General features: G+C 40.5%; 1 protein-coding gene across 5 annotated transcripts in view; it reads left to right on the top strand.

Annotated features, from left to right (window-relative positions):
* WDR7 (WD repeat domain 7) overlaps nucleotides 1–25594 on the top strand; it is a 352131-nt gene that overhangs the window by 74296 nt on the left and 252241 nt on the right. For all 5 annotated transcript variants that reach the window (XM_006116571.3, XM_075932629.1, XM_014570212.3 and 2 more), the window contains 2 exons: nucleotides 17540–18309; nucleotides 18804–18892. In XM_006116571.3, the coding sequence (XP_006116633.2) occupies nucleotides 17540–18309; nucleotides 18804–18892 (859 nt within the window). The remainder of the gene's footprint in view (nucleotides 1–17539; nucleotides 18310–18803; nucleotides 18893–25594) is intronic.

The following is a 25594-nucleotide window of genomic DNA, read 5'->3' as shown; positions in this document are numbered from 1 at the left end:
GCATTGGAAAAGGTTCAGAGAAAAGCAACAAAAATGATTAGGGGGTTTGGAACGGGTCCCATATTAAGAGAAATTAAAAAGACTGGTACTTTCAATCTTAGAAAAGAGGAGACTAAGGGCGCATCTACACTGCTGGGGTTAACTCGAAATAAGCTACTCAAATTGAGCTACATCAATTCTGCAGCTTATTTTGAAATAGCTTATTTCAAGTTTTGGTGCTGTCTACACAGCACTTATTTTGAAATAGAGCATTCTTCATCCAGCTTACTTTACTCCTCCAGTTTAACAGTATTTTGACATGTCAAAATAACTGCTAGCTGTGTAAACACGGACTACGTTATTTCCAAATAATGTTAGTTATTTAGAAATAATGTTGCTGTGTAGACATAGCCTAAGGGGGGGAGGATATGATCAAGGAGTATAAATCATGACTGGTATAGAAAAAGGGAATAAGGAAAAGCTATTTATTTATTCCCCCAATATAAGAAATAGGGGTCACCAAATGAAATTAATAGGCAGCCGGGTTAAAACAAACAAAAGGAAGTTTTTCTTCACTCAGTGTACATTCAACCTGTTGAATTCTTTGCCAGAGGATTATGTGAAGACTGGGACTTGGACAGGGTTCAAAAAGGAGCTAGATAGATTCATGGATTAGGTTTATCAATGGCTATTAGCCAGGATGGGTAGGAATAGTGTCCCTAGCCTCTTTTTGTCTGGAAATGGATGACAGGAGAGAAATGACGTGATGATTACCTGTTGTGTTCCCTCCCTCTGGGGCATCTGGTATTGGCCACTGTCAGCAGACAGGATACTGGGCTAGATGGACCTTTGATATGACCCAGTATGGCCATTCTTATGAATGATCTCTTTCTCTACTTGTGTTTAACCAGCTCAGCATATGGGCTGAGTGTATTATTTTAAAAAAAGCTCAGGGAGCTATAAATAATTAACTATTTAGTAGGTTTATGCAAAGTCAGGTGAGTTCTTATTTTGCTCTCTGGGCCTTCCACAGCCTGGCAGGGAAGAAAACAATGCGGAAGCTAGAGCAATCATCTCCAATCTCCTCTCTGATGCTGTGCAGAGGCTGTAGATGGGGGCAGTACTAAGCAACTGCAGCAGGGATGGGAAAGTTACTGGAGTGATGCTGGTTTGCATCAGACTTGTTTCTGCTTCTGTAGGGGAAGCGGTGAAAGACAACTGGGAAGGTGGAGCACCATATCATCAGCCTTTAGTGACAGGAATGTTTCAGAATCCTTAGTTCAAAAATTTTGGGTGGGAGAGGGGGCTAAGGTACTTCTTAGAATCATTTCATTAACTGTTAGTAAGGCATGTTGATCAATTACATGTATTTGCATATGTATTTAAATACACAGATTTTATAATTTATGCAAATATTAGCCAAATAATATACAATAGGTTACTTATCAATGTGTCCAAAAATAAAAAAGTCTTATACCCTCACAGTTAAGGAGCACACAGGAATTTAGTGTGCTCATATGATGATCAGATTTTCCTCTTAAGTTTTACATTAAAATGTATTGTACAAGCTGAAAGAATTTGTGTTGTGTAGACTCCTTGAGTCAGGAAGGATACTATCAATTTACTTTGATTCTTATCTGCTTCATTTTAACTACCCAATCTTCAGATACTTACTGATTCCCCCTAGCTCTCTGTCTCCTACAGACCTCTTCTTTTTTTCTGCCTCCCCTTCTCCTCTCCTATTTATTTTGGATCTGCACATCTTAAACTCATAACTCTGGTCATCTGAAGAAGTGGGCTCTGCCCACAAAAGCTCATGAGACTACCTACATGTTTTGTTAGTCTATAAAGTGCTACCAGACCTTTTGTTGTTAGTTTCTTGTCTGTGTAGTTAAATCCACTTCCTTCTAGTGATGTAAAATCCCATTTAAAAAGTGAATTGGTTAAATATTAAGTTTAGGATTCCACAGATAGGAGACTATTCCATCATGGCTGGGCTGGAGCAGCCCCCTGCCTGTGGTGTGGCAGGCCAGGCCAGGCTGAAGCATGTCTCACCCACCCCTCCTCACAGTGTGGTATGGGACTTGTCTGGTATGGAGCACCACCCCCACGACGTAGAGTGGTAGGCCTGGCTGGGTTGGAGCAGCCCCCTCCTGCATCAGGTAGGGAGCTGCTCTAGTCCGTCTGGGCCACCAGTAAGGGTGGTGATTACCAGGTAAGCGGTTAACCAGTTAAACCTTTACTTTATTACTTCCTCTGCCTGTCTTTGTGTTTATACTTTTTTCAGGTATATTTTGCTTTTTCTTATTTACATATTTTGAACTTCTGGAAGAATTACTAGTTTTATGTATCTATAGTGAGCTACTCGTAGCCCATGAGAACTGTTCCTGATTTGCTCTTGACGGGCTGAATCTGGCCGTTACAAAATACTTGCCAGCAATATCAGGCTGAAGTAAAAAGGAAGAAATCAAGCTTCAAAACTAGGCTCCCCCAATAATATTTTGGGTCTGAGTTTGATGAAGGTATCTAAGTAACTCCCAAGGAGGAGCTTTAGGAACAAAGCCTGAAGGAGAAGGCTTTGGCTGGACTTCGTTGTTTCATGTATGTTTATTAATGAAGTCAGACAAAGGAAGGGGATAAACTTTGACAAAGCACTTAGGAATTTGTCATCAAATGGATGGGAAAGTCACATGCTCAAGTTATTGTCTATATTGAAGGAAATTAAAATTTAATGCAGTCTAAAATCTAATGGGGGGGGGAATTGGAAAATCATTGAAATTGCATATTAGGGGAAAGAATATGCTTTTGGTTTTGCTTAGTATGTTCTTTAATGATTGCTGATAGCTCACATGTGAGAACTAGTAACAATTACATTCTTGTACATAACAGTAACCTGCCAAATTGGAGTATCAGGTAATTAAATTAGCATACTGTAGGTTTTAAAGTGAATACTCTGTATTTATTTGATTCTGCAGGTAATGCTTACTAGTGATTTAGCAGTGACAACAATAGGACAGCAGAGGGCATCAGAGATCCATTCCCATTTTAGAGCCATGGTTCTCTTTCCTTTTTTGTATTGTCTATATTCAAAATAATTTAATTAATGTTTATACAGTATATCTTTCAGCATACAATTGTGTGTGTGTGTGTGTGTGTGTGTGTGTGTGTGTGTGTGTGTGTGTGAGACAAATACTTAATCATGTGTTTAAATTTATGCATGGGATTTTTCCCAATTACCGTAAATGTGTCCGCATACTTATAGGATTGGATTCTTAAATATTACATTGCACAAGTATGATTTCAAAACTCTGTTCTAGAGGAGTCCATTTTTAATGAACAAATTTTCCAAATCCAACATAGATGTTGTTAACAGCTGCAAATCTATCTTTCAACCATAATGGGTAGCATGCATCAGAAAAGCATTGGTACCAACTGAGTGAAGATTTATTAATAGGTAAAATATTTATGCTGTTATCTCTAATTTTCACTGTTCCTCATCCAGCCATAAACAAAATGTCTTTGTATAAATAAATATAGTTCTGTACACTGTATTCTGATAAATTAGACTTTCTAGTACATCAGAGGAATAAAGTCAGATACCCCTTCTATTATTCCATTTATTAAAAAAAATGTTTAAAATGGCTTCTTCTCTCTCAGCTTTTTCTCATCGATATTGAGTAATTTCCTTCCACACACTCATTTCCTATGATCTGTCTTTCATGGCTAATTTATTAAATAAATGGAACTGCTTGATTCTCTGTTCTTGTAACACAGAACTTTGCTTTTTAGTGGTTTTATGCTGACTGTCTTACGCCATCTGGGTGTTTTGTTTGACAGTCAGAGCCAGTCAGCACTGCAGCTGATGGTTGAGCTATGTACTAAAGTATTACAGGGAAAAAGGGATACGGGAAAAGATGGTTTATAATTCTCTTCATGTCCAAAGTTAAGAGACTACTGGAAGGAAAGTCTAATTTTTATGAGGTAAAAGAAATGAGGATTTAAACTGGGATGCTTAACTATGAGAAGTTGGAAAAAATATTTAGCAGAGCAGCAGATGCTCTTAAAGATGAACTCCGTAGCCTTGAGTTTTTTGTTAGGTGGAGAGCCTCCATGCACATAATTTGTTGTAAGTAGGTGGTGTGTATTTAAAAATCAGTCCTTAGGAATGTTTTTTCAACTGGCCTTCTGCCTTGCCTTCAAAGATGCAAACACCTGCTAAAACTGATCCCTTCAATGGACCTCTTAAACAATCCAAACTCTGTGAGATCAAGTATTAGATTACTTCAATGTGTAATTGACTCGCCTTGTGGTCAGGTGGCATGTGTTTATCCTGATGTAAGCAGCTCATGCATCTCAAGGTCCAAGAACAATAGCTTGAGGTCAGAGTTGATGGAAGAGTAAAGAAAGACTATGCATACTTTTATTTACAGGGATGCTGGAACAGACCACATGCCTTTGTTATTGTATTCCAGATGAGGAAGTCTGTCTCATGATGAGTGAAGACCAAGGTTAATTGAAAGGACAGATGAGACCCATCTTCTAACAGAGGGAGAGGAAGTTGAATCATTCCTCATGCACTGAGAAGTTTTCTCCAGGAGGTTGTAGGCCATGTAGCATGTTAGGGGATTCAGTCATTAGAGATATTGACAGCTGCGCATGTGATAGCAGAGAGAACCATTCAGTGATATACCTACTGGTTGATCTTAGATGGCTTTTTATAAAAACATGCTAATGAGTACTAAAACATCCACGGCAGTTATGGTTAGGGCTAAGATTTTGTTATGGATATTTTTAGTAGAAGTCATGGTCAGGTTACTGGTGATAAAGAAACATTTACAGAAGCCCGTTACCTGTCCTGGATTTTACTAAAAATACCCCTAATAAAATGTAGAGCTCAGCTGTGGGGTGCCCACACTCTTTGCAGATGTTGGGCAGCTACAGAGGCCCACGCTGAGCTGTAGTGGCCCTCTCCCTGTGAGGAATCAGAGCTCCAGGGTCCCTCACCACCTGAAGGGGCTAGGAGGTATTCTCAATGCACTTGGTGTTTGGGAGATCTTGGGTATCCCTGTGGCCTGCAGTAGTCAGGAGCTCTTGGGTACTCCCTTCAGCATCTAAAAACTCCAGAGGGCCCGGTTGCCTGCATAGGCCAGGAACTTCAGGGGAGCTGCTGTGGAAATTGAGGACTCACTGCCCACAGCAGCCCAGAGCTCTGGGTGCCCCAACCACCTTCAGTGATTGGGAGCTCTGGAGGGCTTCCAGCATACACAGCAGCAGGACCCTGCGGCTCCCAGCCAACAGAGCTGAGTTCACAGAGGTCACTGGCAGTTACGGATTCTGCGATCTTTATGGAGAAAAATTGTTGCCCTAGTCATGGTACATACAGTAGAACCTCAGATGAACACCTCAGGAATGGAGGTTGTTTGTAATTCTGAAATGTTTGAATCTCTGAACAAAATGTTATGATTCTTTCAAAAGTTTACAACTGAACATTGAATAAAGCTTTGTAACTTCATTATGCAGAAAAAAGGCTGCTTTTAACCATCTTAATTTATTCATCTTTTAACCATCTTAGAAAAGCTCAGAAACAGTTTATCAGATTTTTGTAATTTTTTCCTTTATTTCTTTTAGTAGTTTAACACAGTACTGTACTTGTATTCTCCCTCTTGGGCTCTTTTATTCTATTCTACTTTTTATTTATTGTGTTTTTAAAATTTTGTAAGCCACCTCAAATATTTTAAATAGAGAGGTGGGGTAAAATATGTATTTTAAAATAAAATAAAATACATATTTGCTTTTTTGTTGTTGCTGCTGCTGCTATTGTTGGTTGCATACTTCTGGTTTCAAATGAAGTAGGTGGTTGACTGGTCACTTTGTAACTCTGATGTTCAGAACTCTGAGACCCTGCTATATTGGTACTGATATTAGGAAATAGGAGAGAGTTGTTGAATGATTAATTTAGATTGTTAGGGAAGACCAGATCTTCCATGGTGGCTTTCTTTGAATTGCTTTTAGTGCTTAGGTACAATCTGGGAGTGAAATTAGTGTCTTAATGCATGGTGCATGATGGAAAGTAGAGGAGTTTACATGTGTTAGGAATTGGTGGGGAACTTTATCCTGAAGCAATTGGCAGCATTTTATTTATAATGCTGGCACGCACAAAAATCTTTTTTTAAATATTTAAACTAGGACATGAGGGAAAACTAATAGATATGGAGGAGTTCTTTCAAAGCTATAGCTTCATATTAATGGATACTTCCCTTCCTCATTTTACTTCACAGATATCATGAGAAATGTAGTAAGCAGCTATAACCATATTTTTTTCACTGAGATCCAGTCTTGTGAGTTAAGAATGCCAGCACATCTTCATTATGACAAAAGCATACTCAATTGTCATTTTGCACTTACTGAACCAGTAGTTGAATCTCTCCTGTGTGTTATTACGGTGTCTGGTATATGATGTCATGGCCCAGGGCAGTGAAGCATAGGTGGAGTCACCCAGGACCATTATTGGCCTTTCAAGATCTCAAATAATAATCTGGCAAATTGGAAAGAGAGCCCCTGCTTGTAGCTTTCTGAACATTCCAGTGTCCTTAAAGATATGACCATCATGCATCTTCCTGGATCAGCCAACACTGATGTTGATTAAGTGTCCCTTGTGAACCCCTATACTTGCCTTACCATAGAAAAATAGCTCTTTCTGTTGAAGTACTCTGTGGCAAGATGGTCTGGTGACAAAATAGAGATATGTGTGCTATCAATCGCTCTACCACAGTTGCAAACCCCATTGCTTGCAAGTCATCCATTGTGTCCTGTGTTTCACTGAAAGTCACAGTCCTGTATAGAAAGAGAGGACTAATGGTTCTTCCCGTTTGAGTGACGACAACCCCACTGGTGGATTTTCTAAATGATTTTCCGCTGCTGGATAGTAATCTAGCACTGCAGTTTTTCACCGTGTGATTGCTACTGCCTTCCTCACTGTAAGTTCAGCTTTTATTCTGATTGAGGGTTAGGGTAAGCTTGGCACACCAATCCAGGAATGTGCCCTTAAGCAGCCAGTTCTACAGCCACTGCTCAGAATCCCAAGCATGTATTGTGATGTGATGTCACCATTCAGTGCTCATTTCTCAGGCCTGGAAGAGGAGTTCCACTGGATGGAGTGCTGTGAATACCATCCATGATCATTAATTGGGTCTAGGTATATCTGACAGTAATCTAACAGCTTTTCTTGCAGCTCTACAAACAACAGAGGATTGGGTATCCTGTCTTTGCAATGCTCATGACCATAGTGCAGAGCTATGCAGGTTCCATCTTTCTGTTAGAGATGGCAGATATTGACAAGTTTCTTGTGGGTTTGTGGGATTTCCAAAAATTATGGTATAGAGTTATGGGGTAGAGAAATTAGCATGAGCCTGACCCCTCTATCCCAATCACCCCTGTATGACTTGTTTCTTCCCCACCATGCATTGCCAAAATTTCCCATAAATCAGTGTTCTGGATGCTGGTGAGTTGCATACTGGATACCTACACATGGTGCATTGCACTGTGCACTGAAACAAGCATTCCTGGTGAGTACTTCAGGGCCAATGTAAAAAGCCAAGTAAGCATGCGCACAAACGTTATGCATACTGTGATGACTTTATTCTGATGTAACTTGCAGTGGTGGAAATTTGCAGTGTAGATCTCCCCTAAGGGCTGGTCTACTTTACAGAGTTAGGTAAATTTAATTAGATTACTCAGGGTTGTGAAAAAAGTTCTGCCTTTAACAATGGAATTACATGGGGCACAATTTGGCTTAGACAACACTAGGTTGTCAAGTGTTTTATCAACCTAGCTAACTACTTACAGAAAGGTGGATTTACTTCAGTAATACAAGCACTGCTTCTGTTACTATAGCAATTATCTTCACTGCAGTGGTGCCACTGCAGTGTGTCTAATATAGACATCTGTTAAGGGTTTCATTAATACAAAACCATATAGCCAAAGAACAGAAATTAAAACTGAAATGAAGGAGATCCAAATTGTTATCACAAGTATATTCCAGAGCAATAAACAAGTCCTCAAGCAGAGGAGTTAAGTAAAAGTGGTCAAGAATAAAAGCTATACATTTCTGAATATTGTTGCAGGAAGCTTAAAAGCAAACCAATAGATGATCTAGAATGCTTCACTAAAAAAACCTGTATGGTGATTGATGTAATTGATGCATCTGAAACATGGGGAATGTCAAACTAGGGTATTTTATTGCATATTATAAACTGTGCTGGAAGCACACATTAGGTTGTGGTGGGGCAGCAACACTGTATCTGAAAGAGTATGTAGAAATTTAATCACATTAGATTTCAAGTGGCAAGTACCATGTAGTAGAATCTGTATGCATACCAATTCCAAAACATCATAATAGAAATATAGTAGTAGCATTTTACTATCAGGCTCTGAATCAGGAAAAACACATTAAAATGTACACTGCGGAGAAAACTCAAAGAGGATAACTAAATTAAATTCAGATGCAGTGTTAGTGATTTTGACCCCTAAATCTTCACTAGCCACATATCCCGTCTAAGCAAGATTTATAAAAGCAGTTTCTTAATACTTTGCTTTTTGGCATTCGTTCTGGAACACACAAGAGGAGAGGATACTCTTGACTTGGTCCTAAATAACATTAAGTTGCTTAGGAAGTAACCATAGTTGAAACAGTAAGTAATTGTAACTGCAATACCAAAGTGAGAGATCAAAGTCTAACATAAACATTAAATTTTAGAAGATTAAAGTGGAAAGGAACAAAATATTTTTTCAGGTAAAATGTAAACTGAAAGGTTAAAGGAAAGGTTCTGGAGTAAAAACAGATTGAACCTCTCTGGTCTGCAACATCCGTGGTCTGGCATGATTTTAATTGGCTGGATGTACACTAATCATGGGTGTGGCCAACTTTCCCACAGTCCCATAACATTTATTTACAGCCACCATTCTTAGCTCTCAGTGTTCTGTGCTATTATTTAACTCTAATTTACACCTAACTGCCCAGTAAGCAGTGGAAATGTTGGTAATGCTGCTAAGCAATATTGACATCCCATGGTTTGGCAAATTCTCTGGTTCAGCACAAGTTAGGTCCTGCGGGTGCTGGACTGAAGAGGTTCTACCTGGAGATGAAGATCTCAAAAACAAGTAAGCGATATTGGGGCGTAAACAAAGCAATTTAGGAAGATAGGGTCAGTCTTCTCCTGAGCATCCTCTGGACTGGTAATTACCTAATTCTGGTAATAAATGAAACACCATTAAAGACAATTCAGAAGACGTTCTGAAAGAAACTGATAAGATAAGAAACTCCAAATAACTAGGACTTCATAATCTTTATTCAACATTTCTGAAGGAATTCAAATATGGTGTGACCTGAGTGTCTAAGATATATATGTGCACTCATTAAAACAATCTACTATACTAGTGGATGAGGGAATAGCACATGTAATTCTTTTAAAAAGGCTCTAGAGCAGTGTTTCCCAATTGGTGCTCCGGGGAACCCATGGGTTCCGCGAAGCAAAACTAGGGGTTCCGTGAGGAGCTGGCACTCCCTCGCCCCCTCTGACAGAGAGAGAGAGCTGGCTAGCCAGGAGAGGCATGGGCAGCGAGTTGTATGGGCTCGTGGTGCCCATGCTACACCAATATTTGGAGCTGGAGCAAGCCCCAGCCTCCCCCACACGTCCTCCCACCCTGGCCCCTGAGCGTCTCTCCCTCGACCCCATCCCTTTCTCATCCCTGCTGTGCGCAACCTTCACTGAGCTCCCCCTTGCTGGCTGCTGCTGCCTTGTGGGAGTGCTCAAACCGGTAGGCAGGGAGACGCCCAGGCGTGACGTAATGTCACAACCCGGGATTTTAAAACTGCTGGGTGCTGCATTGCTCCATGTGGCTGAGTTGCGGGTTCAGAGTCCGGGGACGGAGCGCAGACTCCAGCCCCGTAAAGGTAGGGGAAGGGCTGGGAGAGGAAGGGGCTTGTGCAGAGGGGGAGGAGAGGGGAAGGCACCAAAAGGACAGGGTAGAGGAGACACAAATGCCAGGGGGGCAAGTACAGACAATGAGGAAAAAGGCAGGAGGGGAGGTGTCAGTGGGAGAGGGGACAGAGTGATGCTGGGAGAGGAGAGAGTAAGGACATTGGAGGTTAGAGGAGGGTGGGGGAGGTGCTGGGAGAAGGCTTGAAAGAAGGGGTGGGCATGAGGAAGGTGGGAATGGAGCAAGTCATGTATGTAGGGAACGGGGGCAGAGGGTAGTGAGAGGGTGGGCATCAGGGAAAAAGAGGGCAAAGGGTGCAGGGGGCAGTGAGGGAAGAGGGAGGCACCAGGAGGGTGCAGGAGTAAGAGAAGGTGCAAGTGCCGGGGGATTCTGGGGGTGAAACAGAAGGGCAGACACCTGCAGGGGAGGGACCAGCCTCAGAGGAGAGAGGCAGGGCAGGTTTGTAGAGGGAGGTGTTAGGAGAGGGGATGAGGAGGGGTAGCTCACATGAGCAGAGTGGGGCTACTGGAGGAGTGGGCACAGGGAGGAGAGAAGGGCTGGTGGAGGGGGGCAGGTCTCAGGAAGACTGAGGGCAGTGAGAAGGGCAGGAGTCAGGACAGCAGAGGAGAGTGAGGAGTTGGGAGGAAGCAGGCACCAGGGGAGGAGACATGTCAGCAGGAAGAAAAGGTAGAGGTTTATAAGATATTTATTAATAACTCGGGTGCCACAGTGGCACATCCAAACGAGCCACATGAACTCAGTACTCGTACACAACACGAAATTCATTTTGCTCATGCGAGGAAAGTCTTACATCCACTAGCCCCTGGCTTGCTCGGCATTCCAACCTTCCACCTGAGCCCAACACTTCCAAGCCTGGAGCTCCCTCCCCGAGCCAACATCCCCTTCTCCTACATCCAAATTTCCTCCCAGAGCTTGTACTTCTCATCCCTTCCCCTACCCAAATCCCTCATTCCCACCCCACACCTCCTATCTTAACCTAGTGAGAGCATATAAGGCTGGGGATAGCAAGTGATGGAGAGGAGGGGAACAGAGCGGATGAGGCCTCAAGGAAGGCGGGGTGGGAAGGGTCTTGGGGAAGGAATGTGATTTTCATGCATTGGTGGGTCCCTCTTCCTCCCCCCCCCTTTTTTTTTTTTTTTTTGGCTTGACAAACCTAGGGGTTCCTTGAAATTCTGAAAAGCTGAAGAGGGCTCCTGGGCCAAATAAAATTGGGAAACACTGCTCTAGAGTGATCTCAGGAATTAGATCGGAGTCCTTATTTCAGTACCAATTAGAGTGGCTGAAACAATAATTAGAACAATTTATAAAACACTTGGATCAGGAGAAGATAATGGGTTCCAAACCAACATTTATTTTGTGAATGAAAATTATGCCTTTCCAATTGCCTACGATTTCTTGATCGTGTCAAAATTGTGGTATAAGAAAAAAAAAGTTGATGTCAGTTACCAGGGTTTTCAACAAGTCTCACAAAGTCTTGCACAAGAAGCTGGTAAGGAACTGAAGTAGCCATGGAGTTGCAGGACATGTAGTATCTTGGATTAGATGAAACTAGCGAAGAGACAAAGAAAAAGCATAGCAATAAATACTCAGTTTTCAAATTGCCAAAGGTTAAATAGCATACATATAGGATCCCGATGAAGACTCATAATTTAGAACACATTTGTTAAGGTTCTGGAAATGGAATGAACACCTAGTTTGCAAAATTTTACACTTTTAGTTATTTTAAGTTAGTCTAGATAAGATTTCGAGGGATGCAGATGGAGGGCCTAAAAACATATGCAAAAATAGTCACCATGCTGGAAAATGAAGCTCAGTGTTGAAAAATTCTAGGTACTGAATCCCGGAGGAGTAATACACTCATGCAGTTCAATGGATTCTAAATTTAATTGTAAATGCACAGAGAATGATGCAGCCTTCATTGTGGACAGCTCAAGAAAGACATCTGTTCAGTGCACAGAGGCGAGTCAAAAAGCAAACAAAATGTTAGGATGTATAAAGAATGGGATAGAAATAATATAAGTTGGTACTAAGCCTTCACCTTGAGTAATGTATTCACCTCACTTCAAAAGAACTTATGCAGAAACACTGAAAGACTTCTAGTTAGAGTAGTGGGAAAGAAGAATACTGTTTAGCTGACTGAGGGGAATAATAATAGTGGACTTAATTACTGTAATTGATTACATCGCCTTACTATTTCAGTCTTTCCCCTGGCTCCCCAATTTCCATCACATCATATGCAAACTGATAGTGTTCATTTTAAAGACTTTCTTTGTTCTTCTTTATCATACAATAGTACCTTATGTATCACTAAGCTGTCAATCCCCATCTCTACTCAGTGAATTCAGACTTTTCATATCAAATAGAACAATAATTTGTTTTAAAAGACACTCATCTTAAAGGTTTATGCCTCTCACTATCTACCTATGGTTAAGAAGGAATTTCCACTAATGGTAGGTTATTTCCAGATTAGATTAGGCAAAATAGAATACGAATTTGATCTATATAGCAATTTCTATGTTGTTTGCAGTGTTTTAGCTGAGTTGGTCTCAGGATGAGAGAGAAAGTAAGTCTTTTATTGGGCCAGCTTTTGTTGGTGAAAAAGAAGTTTTTGTATTATACAGCTTTCTTCAGTTCTGGAGAAAGTAACCAGAGTGTCTGAGCTAAATACAACGTGGAACAGAGTAGTTAAGCATAAAGTTTTCACACATACTGTAAGATACCATTTAAAATGAAGTGAGCAATAAAGAGTTAGCAGTTAAATTAATGTTACAAATTGTTGTGAATCATAAAACCAGTGTCTCATGGTTTGTAGAGTCCATCAAAGCTAGGAATTTAAGTTTCTGTGCTTATCTTTTGAAGTGTTGAACAGGTTTCCTTTGAGGATGAGGACTGAGAGGTTATATATAAGATGATTACTTTGTCAAAAGTGTTGGTCATTGTGCAATACACAGTTTTTTGTCTTTTTTTTTTTATCATTTTTCTATGTGAGTTCATTGGAGAGCATGTTGATTGTCTGGTTGCACTTATGTAGCTCTTGTTGGGGCATTTGATGCACTGGATTAGGTATGCTACATCTTGTGATAAGTAGAACCTATTTAACTTGAGAGGTATATTGAAGGCATTATTTATTATCATAACAGTGGAGATATGTTTGTATGTTTTGCATATATTTGGTGCTAGTTTAAGTTGGTGTATCCTGGTGGGTGGGGAGCTTGCTTCTGTTAATGAGTTTAGGTCCCCATCAAACATAGGTTGAAATTGTTGATATGGGTGCCAGTATAGGGTGGTATGTGACAACTAGAGAATGTGGTCAGTGGGAGACCTTTTTCAGTGGGTGAAATCAGAAAATCACTCTGCTCTCCCATGAACGCTTAAGGCATTCCGTCTTTCTAGCATTTTTCTGTATCTCCTGCGAGCAAACACTTTTCACAAAGTGATCACTCCATATCTGACCAGTTGTCCTCAGAGGAAACCAGCACAACACCTTCAAAAGACGAATCTGTGAGCAGTGTTCCCTCTAACATTTTCTATCTGTGGGCGGGTTGAATTTTCTTTTGAGCAGATTGAAATGTCTTATGTGCAACACCAATATTGAGGTGTTGTGTGGATGTGCACCACTGGTACAAACAAAAACGTGTGTGTGTGTGTGTGTGTGTGTGTGTGTATATATATATAAATATTATATATATAATATTTTAAACAGTCCACATGCGAGGAAGAATATATATTAAAACAAAGGATAGTTAGCACGGAGCAATGCTTACGATATTTAATATGAAATTAAATGAAAAAGAAAATTAACACTACCTGAGGAGTACATGTATCTTCATCCTTTCTAACAATTCAAGCTAGTAAACACACCACAATGCACGTTATCTAAACATAGCTGAGCTTTAAGATGCTAAACAAATCTGAGCCAATAGAAATAGTATTTTCAAGGAGAGCATAACTAATACAATATTTATTGATACTGGAAAGGAGAGTAAAAGGCATTCACTAAGGCTTATACAGTTTCTCTGGGGAATGTTTAGGATCCATGCTATGCAAGAACAAGTGAAAGATATCTGTAAAAATCAGATAAAACGTTCTCCTGATTTTAAACTTTTACCCTGTGTGTGACACCAACTAGAACAAATTAACACATGGCTTCAGGGTTTGTAGACAGATGCATGTTTCAAAGAGCTTGCAAATAAGTTTTCATCCTACAAAACAACTAGAATCACACCTAGTACTTGTTACTTCTGACTCTTAAGAGCTGGAACTCTACCACATAGCAATGTTCTGGCCTTAATGCAATACAATATACCATGTATTAATTAGTAACACAGGATTTAAAAAAAATCATTAAGATCAGAGTTTTAGATAACTGCAACACTCCAAAAAAAATCTGCTAAAAGAATCTTTACTTTCTTACCGTAAGTCATTAACGCCTATGTAAACTTTGTTTGAAATGTAATCATGCAATTGCACGCGCACCCCCCCCCCCCCTTGCAGCTTGCTTTCCCTCCAACCCAGACAGAGAGGGCAGCAGCAAGTGAGTCAGGACACCCCAAACAAGTTCTTCTCCCATCTCCATGCCACTGCACAAATGCCAGCACCCACCCACCCTCTTTTCCCCCATCTACCTTTGTGCAGTCTGCTCCCCCCCCAGCCCAGCTGAGATAAATTCCCTGCTTCTCAAACTTGCAGGCACAAACAGACTACCACAAACCAACTTGTCACCCCTCCTCCACCTCAGTCCAGGACACACAACACAACCCCCCCTCCCCAGCTCCACCTTACTTCAATGCCAACACATACCCCCTTTTTCTCCTACCTACTTCATGCAGTCAGCCCCTTACCTCCCTCTTCTCAGTCCAGGAGGCTTGAGGAGAGTGCTAAGTTTCTGCCCCTTCCTCTCTCTCTCTTTCCTGGCACAGATGGGAATCTTCACACTCCCTTCTCCTCTACCTCCCCCCCAGACAGTTATTCCCCTCCTCCTTTTCATCCTCTCCATCCCCTTCCCTCCAACCACTTTTCCCCCTCCTTATTTCCCCTCTTTATTTGCTCTGGGATTTCTTCTGTTTCAAGCACACAGCAGCTCTGTTTGAAGCTGTGGCTTAGTGACATGCCCATCCCCCTGCCGGTCAGCTGAGCTCCCTGCCTGTGTGGGAACTCTGAACCTCTGAGCAGGTCTCAGAAAGCAGCTGTGCATCTGAGCAGCTTACAGGGAACTTTGCCTGTGAGCTTAAATTTGTAATTCTGCTGGACACTAAAAACTATAGACAAGAAACACTAGTTTTGTGGCTCATGACAACAACTTGTAATCATACCCTACTGCCTGCTACCCTTAATTGCCCACTTCATTTTAAGTACTCTTCTACAGCATATATAAACCCTTTATGCTTAACAGTCAGTCCTGCCTTTATACTTATTTCAGACACTCTAATTATATTCGCCAAACATGAGGAGAAAGCTTATCCCTTCCAACTACAGAAATTGGTAAAATAAAAAGTATTACCTTACCTTCCTAACTTTGACAGTTTCTGTGTCAACCAGAGTAACTTCTGAGAACCAGGCCAGGAAAGAGGGCACATCTAAGCTCTTTGAGTGTTGGTAGAGGAGAAAATATTATACTAACCTGTCAGTAGAATGGTGTACTGAAGGAACAATATCATTGCTGAGTCCTTTGGAAACATTCCATTAACCATCTAGCAAAACAAGACATTCACTGATATTCTAACATTGGGTGGCTTTACAGATTTGTCTAGCTCTCACCAAACAGAAGTGCTTCAGTAAACCAATCGGGTATCAAAAGTACAAACAGTATCTTTATTACATGTTCTCAAGTCTTGTACAAGGTAATGTTGTTAGATTTTTATTTTAAATTATGGAAGAAACTGTTTCCAGTGGACAGTTACTTTCAACATGAAGGAAAAGGTACAAGTACTACTTCCTTCAAATTTTAGGATTATGTAAATTCTAACAAAACACTGCATTTCTGGAAGAAAAAGAAAAAAGTAGGTGACTGCAGCAAAGGACAAAAACAAAAAAGAGCCTAATTAAATTACCCAGAATTAGTCACTGCACTTCATCCATATTTTTTTTCCATATTTTGGGTTTCAGAAATAGTATACATAGACCACATATCAATCCTTTTATATTTTTCCTCCTCCAGCCCTTATATATTGTAGTCCATTACCTACATTGAACAGCAAAAATAATAGCTTAGCAATTACCCTTTGTATATCTGACATTTTTAAAGGAAACTAGCTTATTTCTTTTGTAGCAGGTATGCAAGTGCTATATAAATATATAAACATGTTTTCCTCGGGAATTACATGGTTTACTTTGGTTACAAGGAGAGAACACAATTCTAATGGTACTTTAGAAATCAGTGTTGGGTGGTGTTTATTCTTTTTTTTACAAATCTGTTGGTACTTAGGTTTTTTTGGGGAGAGAGAGGTAAGGATAAAGCAGTAGAAAAAATGCAGAGAATATATCCGAATATATGGGTTTGTGGCAGATGAAGTGATTATTAGTATTTCTTTGATGAATTTCAGTAACTAAAGTTTGCATGTTTTGGGTTTGAGCTAAAACCCACCCAATGATATTTCAAAGCTGTTATGTTTTCTCCTCTGCATATGGTGTAGTAAATAGAATCACATAACATTTCCCATAAGCATTTGCATTACAGGCAGTCCCCGACTTACGCGGATCTGACTTATGTTGGATCCGCATTTACAAACGGGGCTTTTCTCACCCTGGAGCCCAGCCGGCGGCTTTGCTCCCGGGCAAACGAGCAAAGCCGCCCAGGTGGCGGCTTTGCTCGTGTGTCCCTGGTCTGCTGGGGGGTCCAGCGGCTTTGCTGGACCCCCCCCCCAGCAGACCAGGAGGACAGGAGCAAAGCCGCGGAGCACGCCCGCAGCGGGACAGCCCGGGCGCGCTTGGGCTGTCCCGCTGCGGGCGTGCTCCGCGGCTTTGCTCCCCGTCTCCCTGGTCTGACCAGCAGACCAGGGAGATGGGGAGCAAAGCCTCGGAGCACGCCAGCAGTGGGACAGCCGTGGCGCGCCTGGACTGTCCCGCTGCCCGCGTGCTCTGCGGCTTTGCTCTACGTCTCCCAGGTCAGCAGACCAGGGAGACGGAGCAAAGCCGTGGAGGACTTGGGCGGTCCCGCCACCCCCGTCTCCCTGGTCTACCCCAGGCTTCCTGGAATCAGCCGCTGATCAGTTTCAGCAGCAGCTGACTTGGGGACGCCTGGGTTTCTTAAGTTGAATCTGTATGTAAGTCAGAACTGGCATCCAGATTCAGCTGCGGTTGAAACTGATCAGTTTCAGCAGCGGCTGACGCCAGTTCCGACTTGCATACAGATTCAACTTAAGAACAAACCTACAGTCCCTATCTTGTACGTAACCCGGGGACTGCCTGTACATATTTTAAAGCTCATGAGTTTTCGATCTTTTCTTACTCATGATGCTTATGTTCACAAACTAACTTTGTGGAAATTATTTGAAAATATTAGTAAAGTGAAGATGTTATTGTCATTTCATATCTGCATTTTTCTGTTTTTTCTTAATTGCAGGGTAATTTGCCTAAATATTCACACAATTCTCTGATGGTTCAAGCCATGAAGACTAACCTAACAGATCCAGATATACATGTGCTCTTCTTCGATGTAGAAGCTCTGATTATTCAGCTGCTGACTGAAGAAGCCTCTAGGCCTAATACTGCACTCATTTCCCCAGAGAATTTACAGAAAGCATCTGGCAGTTCTGATAAGGGGGGATCTTTTCTGGCTGGCAAACGAGCTGCAGTGCTCTTCCAGCAAGTCAAGGAGACGATCAAAGAGAACATAAAAGAACATCTTCTTGACGATGAAGATGAGGATGAAGAATCAGTGAGACAGAGAAAGGAAGACACTGACCCAGAATATCGCTCCAGTAAATCTAAACCATTAACCCTATTAGAATATAATCTAACCATGGACACAGCAAAGCTTTTTATGTCTTGCCTTCATGCCTGGGGTTTGAATGAAGTTCTAGATGATGTTTGTCTTGATCGCCTTGGGATGCTTAAACCACACTGTTCTGTGTCCTTTGGTCTGCTATCTAGAGGAGGTCACATGTCTCTGATGCTTCCAGGATATAACCAGTCTATAGGCAAACCATTATATAGTAGTGTGGAAGTAGGAAGGAAAATGTCTATTGCAGAAGGACTGGGAAGAGGAACATACGGAGTATCACGTGCAGTCACTACTCAGCATCTCCTGTCCATTATCTCTTTGGCAAATACTTTGATGAGTATGACTAATGCAACTTTTATTGGAGACCATATGAAGAAAGGTCCAGTGAGGTATGAAAAGGGATCAGTTTATTTACTTATCCTGTAATAACCTGTTTGACTTTTGAGTTTTTAATTGTAAAACAAATATTTTTATTTTAGTCAGTTCTGTTGCTCTTTATAACTTTGCACTCTTGAACATCTATTATAAGTACATTAGATGAACATTATATCCTTTGTTATACATTGTCATGGGAGTTTTTTATACCAGTGTGACTTAATTGGTGTTTACAGAAAATAAAATGCTCTCACATATTTTGTATTAATTGTTTCTCGATAAATTTTAAACGGTGTAATTTTCATATATTTAGAATTTGATAAACTATTTCAGTTATACTTGATGAGACATTAGAACTACCTGTGAATTGATAATGAGCTGCAATTTTAATATTAACTAAAGTGTTTTGATGGGACACTCTTTAATATGTCCCATTAAAAAGAATTTTACCCCGAATAAATATCTTTTGGAAAATAAGCTTTGATTTTTATTTTCATTTTATTTTCAGGCCTCCTAGGCCAGGTACCCCAGAGTTGTCTAAAGTGAAGGCTCCCCCTCCAGCTTCCAGTCATGCAGCTCAAGGACAAATTAAGCAAGGTAAAATTGAAGTGAGATAACTGACATGACATCTTGTCTAGTCTGAAATGGTAGCTATGCTGTAGTGTTGATAATATTGTATTGGTTTCTTCCAGCACCCTGTATTCAGTGCCACTAGTACTGTTTCCATTAGTGGTGCCAGTCCCTGCCTAGTTTTAGGCAACTGAATCAGACTGGTTACTTGCTCACTCAGGACTAGCTCCTTGTTTATCTCCAGAAACCCAAGTTTGCGATCTTTTTTCTCCTGTTATCCATCACCCAACCCACATTAGGGCCAGTTTATGGAGCACTGTACAATTATAAGAGATACATTAGATTCCAATTAGTTACCCAATAAGCTATCCTCCCTTCATTATCTCAGAATGACTGGTTTATTGCTCTGGGTCTTCAGGATGCTTATTTCTATGTGACAGTTCTCCCAAGCCCCAGAGCTTTTTTCAGCTGTCATGGTGTGCTACCATTTTCAGTACACAGTCCTCCCTTTGATCTATCTTCTGCATCCCTGTTTTTGCCAAAAGTATGGTTGGGGTGACAGAGTACCTCAGGAAAAATGGAAATACATGTCTTTCCATATATTTCAGGGACATGTCCAGGACAGAAGTCCTTTTTAGTTTACATTACACTTTGCTTACTCAACCCTCTGGGTCTCATCCTAAACACCAGAAAGTCAATGTTGGGTCCCACTCCAAAACTGAGATTCATTGAGACCCTAATAACTGACTTTGAAAGTGCTTCTGCTGTCCAACTGTTTCCAGTCTCGGTTTGCAGCCTTAACCTTCCATAACATAACAGTTTGCATGAGCCTGAGGCTCTTATGCCTCATGTCTACCTGTATGCCAAGGTTTCATTACACAAATTTAATTGAGTGCACCTTTGCCCTCTACATGTGGACAAAGGCCGTTGATCCAGGGGATGGGTTGCTTTACCCCTCTTTTTTCCCCCCTCTCCCCCATTGATCTGGACTCCCTGCCTTCTGCCCAAGAAGGAAATGTATTTGTTAGGGAACAGTCAACATTGTTTTGTAAAGGGAAATCATGCTGCATCAATCTACTACAATCAACTAGAATACTCTGAGGATGTCAGCAAGCATGTGGACAAAGGGGAATTGGTGATTCCAGTGCACTTTTAGAAAGACTTTGATAAGGTCCCTCATGAAAAGTTGTTAAGCTAAATAGGCTGTCATGGAATAAGAGGGAAGATCCTCTCCTGGATTGGTACCTGAAGGAAACAAAGGCTAGGAATATATGGTCAGTTTTCAAAAAAAGTGATAAATATTCTTGTACCAGTCCTATATTACATATTCATCAATGATCTGGAAAAAGAGGTGAACATAAGGTGATAAAATTTGCAGACAATACAAAACTACTCAAGATATATAAATCCAAAACAGACTGTGAAGAGTTACAAATGGTCTCACCAAACTGGGTGGCTGGGCAAGTATGTAGCAGATGAAATTCAGTGTTGATAAATGTACAGTATTGCACCTAGGAAAACATAATCCCAACTATACATGCAAAATGAAGGACTCTAAATTAGCTGTTACCTCTTCTGTGAGAGATCTTGGAGTCACTGTGGATAGTTCTCTTAAAACATCCACACTTAGTGTTCTGGAGCTTTCGACTGTGAACAATGCCTGTCTCACTTTCTATGTCAAGTATTCAGTAGTTCACATTCTTGCTGACCATACTACTGTGATGTGTATTGTGAACAGGCAAGAGGGAGCATTTCTGGAGCAGCCTCTGTCCGTGGGGAGCCCAGACAGCCCTCAGGGAGCCCAGGGCTGCACTGGCAAGGGGTGGAGCGGTTCCCAGCCCAGGCTTCCTGCTTTAGTCAATTATCTGGTTAAATGCTAGGCCAACCTAACATATTAACTGATTTACCGGGATTTAATGTCCCTACTCTAAGCAATCTTTACAATTGGGCTATACAATGATCACTCTGTTTGCCATAAGGAACAAGAAATGCTCTCTGTTCTGCTCTAGAACATCAGCTGTCAGTCAGCTCTCCAGTGTGCTTTTCCTCCAGCCCTAATAATTTCATAGGTCATCATCCATCTAAAAGCTCATCCTCATAGCCCCAGCCTGGTTGAGGCAGTGCTGATTTTCTGACCTTCTTGTACTCTTGATTCAGCCTCCCATATCCTTTCCTTTCCATCTCAACATGCTCGCACACAATCATGGTCACGTTTTGTATCCTGGGCTCAGCTCCCTGCACCTCATGGTGTGGCTGATTGATTTTCCTCCTCATCTATCCACCAGTGTTCAGTGGCTGTTCAGTTGGTCTTACACAGTAGTAGAAAACCTTCTACCCGAATAGCATATTTGGAGAAGTAGAAACATTTTCAGTGTGATCATTGGTCTGTGGAATTCAGCTAGTGCTGGCTGCTATCCCAAACATCTTGGAGTATTCGCTTCATCTTCAGTCATCAGACCTTTTGCTTTGCTTTTTGAGGAGCATGTAGCAGCAATTTCAGCCTCCAATCCACTTATTCCAATCCATAGTGGTCAGATTCTTAAAGGAATCCTGTGCCTCCATCTGCTAGTGCAGAAACCAGTTCCCTTGTGGGACCATAACACATTCTTAGCAACCCTAATAGGACTTCTCTTCAGGCTTCTGACATCCTGTTTCCTTTCTTATGTCAAGAGACTGCATTCTTCATGGCCATAACATCTTCAAGGAGAGGGTGTAAGGTGTAGACTTTGGGCAATAACATGTAAGGAGGCTGTGCCATCAAAGACAAAATGATGTTGAAGCTGCTTTGAAGTTTGTGTTTAAAGTGATCTTTTAGTTTTATTTAAACCAGCTTCTGCATTTGCCTGCATCTTTTCCTAAGCTTCACTCATCTCTGAGGGAACACTGTTTTCACATGTAGGGTGTCAGATAATGTCTGGCCTTTGTTGTTGTTAGTACTAAACCCTTTGGGCTTTGCCTTGTTTGTGTCATATGCAAACCTTATAACATGACAGGCAGTCTCCTTACAGATCTCTAAGTGGATAACTTCCTGCATTGAAACTGCTTACAAAACTGCTTCTGCTCTGTTCCCTTCATGAGTGCAGGCTCATTCTACAAAGGTTCAAGCTACATCAGTAGCACTCTTAAATGGTGTCTTGATACTGGACATTTGCAGGGCTACCACATGATTATCATTACATGAATTTACAAACCATTATGCCATTATCATGGCACAGGGGCAGATGCAAACATTGGAAAGTCAGTCTTGCAGGCCTTGTTTAAATAGAACCCTAGATCCACCTTTTGTGGGTACAGCTTGTGAGTAACCAAATGGAATAAATAGCTGCATCTATTCAAAGAAGAAGAATTACTAACTACAACATTGTTCTTCAAGATGTTTTGCAAACATCTTCCATGACTCACCATCTGTTCATCTGTTGCACATATGTGTCAAAGTCTAGTCTCTGGGTATTTGGGGCAAAGTAAATTGGGGGGTGGATGGGCAGTGCAGTCCTATAAGCCTGGGGAGGGGCTAAGGCTAAGAGGCATGAACACTGGCCCAGTATGGGTGTATTAGACAAAATTCTCCACCTCAGGTGCACTGGGTACACACAAACATAATTGCAATACATGTGTGCATCACATTTTGAACAACAGTTACAGTAAGTACAGTAAAACTCCAATAGTCCTGCCTCCAATTGTGCAGCACTCCCGATAGTCCGGGAACAAAATGGCAAGAGCCTAGTGAGTGAGCTTGGGCAAAAAACGAGTTACAAGGCAGCAGCAGCAGCTGAACCAAGAGAAACCGGACGGGACCGAGTCAGACTGCCACTGGCATTGTGTCACGCTGGACAGTGCTTGTGCTACAATAAAAAGGGTTAAAACACTTTATATAGTGGTTCCCAAACTTTTCAGCATCACACCCCCTTTTTGATTTTTGAGAAAACCTCATGTCTCCTCCTCCCCCCCAAAAAAGCAGCAAAACGTGGTGTGGGATTGATGAGTGTGTGTGGGGCTGGGTCACCTTGCAACCCCCCCTGGAATTTCTTCATGCCCCTCCAGGGGGCACGCCCTCCAGTTTGAGAACCCATGCTGTATATTGTGCGTGCGTGTGTGTGTGTGTGTGTGTGTGTGTGTTTTACAATTCAGCTAGATTGTAAAAAAAGTAGCACAATGACCGCGCGCGCGCGCACACACACACACACACACACACACACACACACACACACGGCTTGCCAAACTGCGGCGAGCCCTGCTCCGCAGATTGCCCGAACCCGGCTCTTCCAGGTTGTAATCTACTTGCCATGGGTGAGTAAATTGAATTATTTGTCAAGGGTGGTGTGTGTGTGTGTGTGTGTGTGTGTGTGACTTTTTTTACAATCTAGCTGAATCAAAAAAGCCATGGATTTGCTTTACGAATTGAAAACCTACTAGGCAGGAGAAAGTGCTGGTATTTTCATCTTGGACACAAAAAGTGAGGGGTTTTTATTTGAAGGGGAAATTTGCTAGATAGCAACATTTGTAAATTTTAATTCTTTTGTTAAGCGTTAATGTTTGGCATTATTTTCATTGGATAACAAGACCTCGACTCAACTTAACTTCACAACTTGGATGCATAAGTGTACTCAGAACTTGAACGTTGTAGGATCAGGGCCATAGTTAGTTGGAAAGAAAAAGTTAATGAACAAATAGAATTTAATGGCAAAATGATGGTAACAAAAAATCCAGATTAGTTGACTATTAATTAGTGTTATTGGGTCAAGACATCTCCCCTGTTTCATGCATTTACTTTCCTTCCAAATTTTTATTTATATATATATAAATTATCCAGTCATTTTTCATCCAAATGGCAGCCATAATTATGGTGGTATATAATATGTTTAATGAGATCAGTTGGGAAATGAATTGCATGAGAATATTATCTGCAAAAATGAAGTTCAAAGTGTCAAATCCTGTGTAGCATATCAGGTTCACTTCTTTCAGTGGTCATTTTCAACTTTCATTTTGTAGTGTGGGTTATAAGTATAATTAAGTTGACAGCTCTCTTTTCTGCAAATTAGATTTATATATTTCTTCATGGGAAGTTGAATTCTGATTTTCTCCATGTTTCTACTTAGTATCTTTCATTTTTGGGTGGTATGTATAGGCAGGAGGTTAAAGACAATATTTTTCTATCTAATTATCCAAATATGTGAGATGCATCGTGTCTTCTAGTTGATTTCTTTCATTATTTTTTCTGTTACTTTTTTTTTAAAAGATCAATTAGTATAAGTGCAATTAGTGTACATTGTGGCATGTTTGATCTCCATCACTTTGACCAGTATCTGTCCTGAGACCAGTGGAGCCTAATGTCATTGGGCTATTTAAGCTGGCTGTTGTAATGTCCAGTTACAGTGATTGATATAAATAGTGACATTTGGAGGGTGCTATCCTAAGAAAATGAACAGAAACTTTTCAAAGTCAATTACCAGATAATTGAGTTTTTAAAAAGTGTAGAGGTTTTTATATTCTGATAAATCAAATTCAGGGTTTGTTGTTTTACCGTATGTAGTGTATTTAATTTTTGTTTAGATAAAATAAAAGGTTGGTAATTTATACTAGTTACTCTTTCACTTTACACGTGCCATCATGATGTGTTCATGTGGAAATTATGGGAAAAAGTAGTTTTGATGCAGATGTCCTTACAGTGACAAAAGATGTTCATTGCATGAAAAGCAAACATACCATTTAGAAGACAATGCTTAATCTGTTCAGGGGCCTGAACCTATTGTTGTTTTGCAATGGAATAAAGGAGAGGGATTAATTTGAAGATGCTTGTGCATGACATATGGTAATGTCTCTATAGGAAGGAAGTGTCAAATAGTGACCTCTAAATCCTAACATTGACCTCTGCTTGTACAATATGTGTGCCATAAGGTTTGCCTATCTTTTCATATGATAATTTGAGTCATGGAACATTAGTGGGACTATACTGTTTATTACTAGTTTTGGACTGCCTTGGCACTAAGAAATTAAGTTTACAAAATGGTATTTCGGAAGACTGAGCTACTTAAACTTATCAATTACAGTTTTGTACAATGTTACATGAAAAGTGACATCTAAAGGAGTAGTACTAGTTAATTATAAAGTATACATTTAATACATTCACGTGGAGGTTTATGCTACATTTTATTTATATAGGGGTTTATTTAGCCAATTTTTAAAATGGCTTTAATAGTTTCAGACATTTAAAACTAGTCTAAGAACTAAAATTGTAGGAAGCATCTTTCAGTGGTAATCATTAGATAGAACACCATGTTATAGGAGTATTTATTTCTAGTTTTTGTAACTAGAACTTTAATAGGAAATATCAGATCCCTTAGTTTTGGGAATAAACTTCTTTTTAAAGTGGCATATGTGCTGTTTTTAATTTCATAGTTATGATTTGAGTTTTGGGTGCATTTAGTTGATGTGCTGTGTAAAACTTGATTAATGCTATATTTTAAAACAAATGTGAAATCCCTTAATTTACAATGACACCTGTCGATTCGAAATATGCAAGTTTTTGATAGTATCTTTGAATTTTCTGCAACTGCATGTCTTTCTGTCATTGATATTACACTTCTGATAAAATCTAGAATATTTTTATTTTATAGTTGATATAGTCACAGTTTATCTGTGTTTTCTTTTTTTCATTTTTCAATAATACTAATCAGTTTTTCAGAAATGTCTATCTTCATTTCCCCCTCTTTTTTTATTTATTTTTTTAAA

Source organism: Pelodiscus sinensis, chromosome 6 (genome assembly GCF_049634645.1).
Source record: "Pelodiscus sinensis isolate JC-2024 chromosome 6, ASM4963464v1, whole genome shotgun sequence".
NCBI lineage: Eukaryota > Metazoa > Chordata > Testudines > Trionychidae > Pelodiscus > Pelodiscus sinensis.
This window is presented reverse-complemented; position numbering and strand designations above follow the sequence as displayed.